General features: G+C 39.8%; 1 protein-coding gene across 1 annotated transcript; it reads left to right on the top strand.

Annotated features, from left to right (window-relative positions):
• The first annotated feature begins 868 nt into the window (after positions 1-868).
• LOC137935311 (rop guanine nucleotide exchange factor 7-like) lies at positions 869-4,553 on the top strand. Its single transcript, XM_068779984.1, has 7 exons — positions 869-1,779; positions 1,951-2,067; positions 2,194-2,348; positions 2,543-2,617; positions 2,703-2,987; positions 3,464-3,820; positions 3,907-4,553. Exons 1-7 carry the CDS (start codon positions 1,269-1,271, stop codon positions 4,351-4,353), a joined length of 1,947 nt encoding a protein of 648 aa, XP_068636085.1. The 5' UTR covers positions 869-1,268; the 3' UTR covers positions 4,354-4,553.
• The last annotated feature ends 1,458 nt before the right edge of the window (positions 4,554-6,011 follow it).

Raw genomic sequence — 6,011 nt, 5'->3', positions numbered from 1 at the left:
TGAACCACATGTGGAAAGCTCTCAACTTTCATTCACTAAAACAAAGCTGTCCTTTCTCTCCTACAGAGATCAATTCAAAAGAAGCTTTATTTTATTTTATTTTTTCTTCATCTGGGCCGGACAGCTTTCTTCAGTCCCACTTCAAGCAGGCTTACTTATTATATAAACAATTTCACCTGCAATTCATTGAGGGCTATAAGCCAATGAGAATTTTTTTTCAAAATTACAGCGACTTTGTAGCCGTTACAGGGGTTCTTTTAGTTAGGAAGTTAGAACCACTAGCAATGATCAGAAGGGAAAGAAACCCTTGCAAGGGAAGAAACTAATAAGCACAAACAGAACGGAAGGTGAGAGATTTGAAAGCTCAACCACTTTCCCCTAATCCAAAGTCATTTTCAAAATCATTCCCTAATTAGTTGGAACACAGGATCCTCCTCCGTCACTCGATGAACAAAAAAATGCCCTTGACTCAAATCATCATTTACAGGCAAAATGCCAAAATAAAAGTCTGACGCCGTCGCCGCGATGCCTCTCATCCGTAACCTTAAACAGCTTGAGTCCTAATCCGTCTTCTCTTACTGACTAAAATGCCCTCGAGAGCTCTATAGAACAGTTTGGAAGGAATCCGAGGTGTCTTGAATTTGTCTAATAAATATTTCGGACATGATATTCTAAGCATTTCAAGGGAAATAACTATTTGGTTTGATCAATTTATTAATGGGTCCCGTGTTAATCAAGGGTTGTTGGATCCGTAGGCTTACAGAAGTTTTTTGGTGATTCTGACTTCTCGTGCTGATGGCATTGACGAGCTGAAATGCTGGTAGGTCCGTGGATTGTCCCACAAATAAGTGGCTTTTATGTAATCCTGCGTCTTGTGGGAACCGTACATGCCAAGGCTCCTGAAATAGTTTACTATCATTTTTGAAAACCACTCGAACAGACTGCGTTTATAATCCACAGTAAGGGGTGTTGGAGCAGATTCACGAGAAAAAAAAAAGGGGGGTTAAAGAGGAAGAAGAAAGGGTGAGAGGTTGGAGGGGAGGAGCGTCTATTGCCATTAACTTCCACATGAAGTCAGCCAAATTGGCGGAAGGGATCAAAGCGAGCACAAAAAAAAGGTAAGAGTAGCTCATAGATCATGTGTTGAAGCGAGTTCCTCTTAATGATGGCGGTCGTCCGCTACTCTGTTTGAACTTGCAACGACTCTTTGCGTTTTATATTCCCAGCGTTTTATATTCCCATTTTACCTTAGCGATGGTTCCGGTCATATGGATAGAGTTGCCTCCGCTGAAAGCCGTGAGAGCTTTGAGCTGAGAAGGTTGGTGAAGTTCAAAGCTGCCAGTAGAAATCCATTTTCTGTTTTATGTGTTTGGCTGTCGAAATCAGCTGCAGATTTGCGTTCGAGCATTTGTTGCAGTCATGGCTCTGGTTTGAGGAGGTTTAAAAGTTCACTCTTTTGCGGTTGTTGGAGACCGGAGGAGGCAGCGATGGAGAGTTTGCTTGAGAAAGAAGGGGAGAAAGAAGAAAGAGGAGATGGGTTTGTGAATTCCATCGAGGAGTGTAGGGATAGCAGTTCATGCTCTGAGATGTTGACCTCGGACACGTCAAATGAGGAAAAGAGTCAGAGTTGTTCGGAGGACGTCGAGTCGTCTCCGTCAATGGGGTGGCCAATGAGGAAGGACGAATTTAGTGACTGTTCCATCCCCGACTTGGGCAATGGAGAAGAGAAAAAACAACTGGAGCCTGGGAAAAATGAGAAAGAAAATCCTAATATATCGGGTGAGTACTGAGTCGGCTTTTCTTCTTCTCTGCTTTCTTGAAATTTCTGTGTTTTAAAGCAAGATAAGTACCTACTTTTGTGGATACAGTCGATCTTCCGGTGGCAATAGCAGTACACACTTCGTTGTTACCTTATTTGACTGGTAATCCGTTCTGTTGGTATCTGAATAGAGATTGAGATGATGAAGGAGAGGTTTTCTAAACTCTTGCTTGGAGAGGACATGTCGGGATGTGGGCAAGGCGTTTGCACTGCTTTAGCAATCTCAAATGCCATTACCAATCTTTGTGGTATGCAATATTCGTCCCGATTTCATGTTTTGATTTACAGTTTCTTTTTGTTTCTTCACAAGAAACTCCTACACCTTCTGAGGCTCCTCTCGACTGTTCTTGTTCCTCTTGTGCTCCCTCTTTTAGCTACACTTTTTGGGCAGCTCTGGAGATTAGAGTCCCTACCTCCAGAAAAAAAGTTAATGTGGCGAAGAGAGATGGAATGGCTTCTCTGCGTTAGTGACCACATTGTTGAACTGATTCCCTGTTGGCAAACTTTTCCTGATGGAAGCAAACTTGAGGTAGCTCTATTAAACATTTGAAACGATCAATTTTTAGAACATTTAACCATGTTTTGTTATTCTGAATTTTGTTGGATTGAATGCTTCATAGTAGTTTCTTACCCTAGTATAGTGTGCATCAATTTATGCAGTCAAGCAGGTACAGCATCGAAAGTTCTAACCGCGTACTGACCTTCTGTCTCTATGTCCTGCAGGTCATGACTTGCAGACCACGTTTGGATCTCTATATCAATCTCCCAGCTCTTCATAAACTAGACAACATGCTTCTTGTAAGATCAAGAACTTTGGACCTAACCTCTTGGTTGCTCTTGTATTTCTACAAAAAGTCATATCTATTTGTTTTACTTTGTGAAGGAAATATTAGATAGCTTCAGCAACAGCGAATTCTGGTATGTGGACCAAGGGATCTTAGCACCTGAAGCTGATGGTTCAACGTCTTTCCGTATTCAGCGTCAAGAAGAGAAGTGGTGGCTACCTGTACCCCGTGTTCCACCTGGTGGTCTCCATGAGAATACAAGGAAGAATTTGCAACACAAACGTGAATGCACCAATCAAATCCTTAAGGCCGCCATGGCTATCAACAGCAATGCCTTAGCTGAGATGGAAGTCCCTGAGTCATACTTAGAAAGCCTTCCAAAGGTGAATATATAATTCACATCCCTCCTTGTTACTAAAATGAAAAAAGTCACGTCCACTTTCCTATAACCATAATTAAATAATCTTACTTTTGGAGGTCTACTTCTTGGTGCTTAAACGTAGAGAGCAACAGAGAAGTTGTAAATGTCTCTTTTGTATCTTTGTTCTTGAGTTTTCATGGTCAATACCCACTTAGCACATGGAAAACTTTCACCCCTGCCAGGGTCCGTGCTGTTCTACCCATAATATTTGCTTTTTTTTCTTTATTTTATTCTTTTGATAATTTTTTCTTTCAACTTTCCTTAATTTTCATGTCAACTTCAGTCTGTACAGTTTCTTCATTAATGAAAATTTGCTGTGTTTGTTTTATTTCTTAATTCTTTCTCGTTTTCCGTTATTTTACTCTTCCTGTTTTATTTTTTTGAAAAGATAGGAGATAATGAAAAAATTAATTTTTTTCTGTTTGGATTTTGTTTCAGAATGGAAGAACAAGCTTGGGTGATGTCATACATCGATATATTACATCAGACCAATTCTCCCCAGAATGTCTTCTTGATTGCTTAGATTTGTCTTCAGAACACCAAGCTCTGGAAATCGCCAATCGTGTAGAGGCCTCGATGTATATTTGGCGGCGGAGAACAGCTAGTAAACCAGCAAACAACTTGTCTCGCATTCACTCTAAATCTTCTTGGGAGATGGTCAAAGAACTAATGGTAGATGGGGATAAGAGAGAGTTACTTGCCGATAGATCTGAAAGCCTCCTCTTATGCTTGAAGCAGAGATTTCCAGGTCTCCCACAGACAACCTTGGATATGAGCAAAATACAGTACAACAAGGTTCAAATTTGAATTCTCTTGTCTTCGTTGAATGTGGGTTTTGTCACTCTTTACACTTCCTAATTAGTTAAATTCGTAATTTTCAGGATGTGGGAAAATCCATCTTAGAGAGCTACTCCAGAGTCTTGGAGAGTGTGGCATTTAACATTGTAGCAAGGGTTGATGATCTGCTCTATGTGGATGACTTGGCCAAACATTCAGATAAGTTTTCGACTGTTTCTACTGTTAGTGTTATTTCTCACAAGAGAGGTCCTATGCCATATCCTGTGCCCGTCTCAAGCACTCCTTATGCAACTGCCTTTGCCACTCCTAGCTTCTCCCCTGCTCCGCTGGTTAGCCCTGCTAAGGGAGAGAGGTCCCCGTTTATCCTTGCCAAACCTCAGGATCATGGGTTTTGTGTAAAGAAGGTTCTGACAGATTATTTGGGTGTCGAGGTGAAGGGGAAGAACAACACTGTTGAGTCATCTGATTGGTCTCAAACTAACATAGAAAATTTCGAGTGCAGGAAAGGGATTACAAGTCCTTCGAGATAGGACTGAAATTCTTGAGCGTTTTGTTAGATGAAATAACCATGCAGAGTACTCTTTAACATATTTGTTGCTTAGATTCTTCTCAGATTATGATTCTGTTTCTTTTATTGTTTTGTGGCCATATTAGGATTTATGACCGAGGCTTTTCAGAATGTCTTGTACACTAACAATCACTGAATGTATATGTACATAGTTGAGCATTACTTTTAAATAACAGATGGCATTGAGCAGAATATGGTTTTGAGTTGCCTTGTGATCTGGTAAACCGGCGAAGACTATCTTGTGCCAGTGGCGAGAACAGGTACCGACTCAGGTGGTTGTTTCAACGAGAGGAAGGCCAGTTTGAACTAACCACAGGAAGGATAAAAATTTAAACCTGGCGTCCTTCTTTCTGGAAGGTGATGGATTGTTTTTAAATAATTACCAAGCAATTATGAACAATTCAGTACCATGGAAATCGCTCCTTTGGAAAAGAGTGCCTCCGAAGGGGTAATAGGAGTAAATTGCAGGAAGGGGAGAGTGAAGAGATGAATACGAATGGGAGAACAAGTAGAGGAAGAAAAAAAAAAAGAATTGGGAAATCAGTTCCCAAAACATGGTTCACTGTTGCAGAAATGATATCAAATATATCTATGGATATGAAGGCCAGCACAATCTACTTTGCATTTTTGTATAACTATCCAAAATGGAGTTAAGCTAATAGGATATCCTATAAGGAATCTGGCATCGTACCAAAGTGGTTCACAAGCAAAAGAAGATTTAAGAGTTCATAAGGCAGAGCAACATAAGAAACAGAGCTACTTGCAGTACTGCATTTCAACTAAAGATGGAATTCTCTTCACCTCTCAAAAGCCTATATTTTACTAATGTTTCAGGTCAGATCCTTAAATTTTCAAAAACCCAATTCAAACTAGACCCGCAGCTTCGCAAAACAAATAAATTCAGATTCGAGTGCTGCACCTGTGATGATGAAACGATGGTTTGACAGACACCGTCTTGTCAAATTTACAGGCAGAGGATCAAACCCATCAATAAAGATGGCGTAGCTGGTAAAGTATGCTCCCGCAGTAAGATAACATTGATCCCAAGCTAGCTACCATTGTCCGTAACAGACTTCCATCTAGAGACAAGATTAGGCATCAAACATCAGTGGAAGCATCTCCCTTCTTCTGCAATCTCTGAAGGAAGTGAAGAGAAGAATTTACTGTCGACGAAGGTCAGGACCAAATGGATGGTCTCTGACAAGTCTCTGATTCCTTGAGTGCTCATGCATTTAATTTTTACTCACGAAAGGATATAAAACTTTTCACCTCATTCAATAATTGTTTATTGCTTTCACTTCCCTTGGATTATTTGAAAAAGCCTCAAATTGATGCCCAATGTACTCAATTGATTTTATGTATTTCCTTTATTATAATAAATAGAAGCCCAGTCTACTCAAAAAGGTGTTTGAGTACTAGTTTTTCCTTGGGTTCTAACCTCCATAATATAATTTTATATCACAAATTATATATTAAAAAAATATTTGAGTCTATTTTTCAACTTAAAAATAATTTTCGACATAGAATTATAATTATGCAAGCAGATGTATGTCTTCTTATGTTTTTTTTCATTTTGAAGCAAGTAGCCCTAAGGGCATTTTAATTGTTGTAAACACCTTT

This window comes from Aristolochia californica, unplaced genomic scaffold (genome assembly GCF_029961685.1).
Source record: "Aristolochia californica isolate CCGP_79_NKW_82.1479 unplaced genomic scaffold, dmAriCali1.0.hap1 SCAF_10, whole genome shotgun sequence".
Lineage (NCBI taxonomy): Eukaryota > Viridiplantae > Streptophyta > Magnoliopsida > Piperales > Aristolochiaceae > Aristolochia > Aristolochia californica.
The sequence above is the reverse complement of the archived record's forward strand: the minus strand, read 5'-3'. Positions and strand labels throughout refer to the sequence as shown.

Bases quoted from the DNA above. Each gene is read 5' to 3' on its own strand.
- LOC137935311 (XM_068779984.1), top strand. From the start codon at position 1,269: ATGGATAGAGTTGCCTCCGCTGAAAGCCGTGAGAGCTTTGAGCTGAGA. The intron at 1,780-1,950 runs GTGAGTACTGAG...GTATCTGAATAG, and splicing joins AGAAAATCCTAATATATCGG to AGATTGAGATGATGAAGGAG. The intron at 2,988-3,463 runs GTGAATATATAA...ATTTTGTTTCAG, and splicing joins ACTTAGAAAGCCTTCCAAAG to AATGGAAGAACAAGCTTGGG.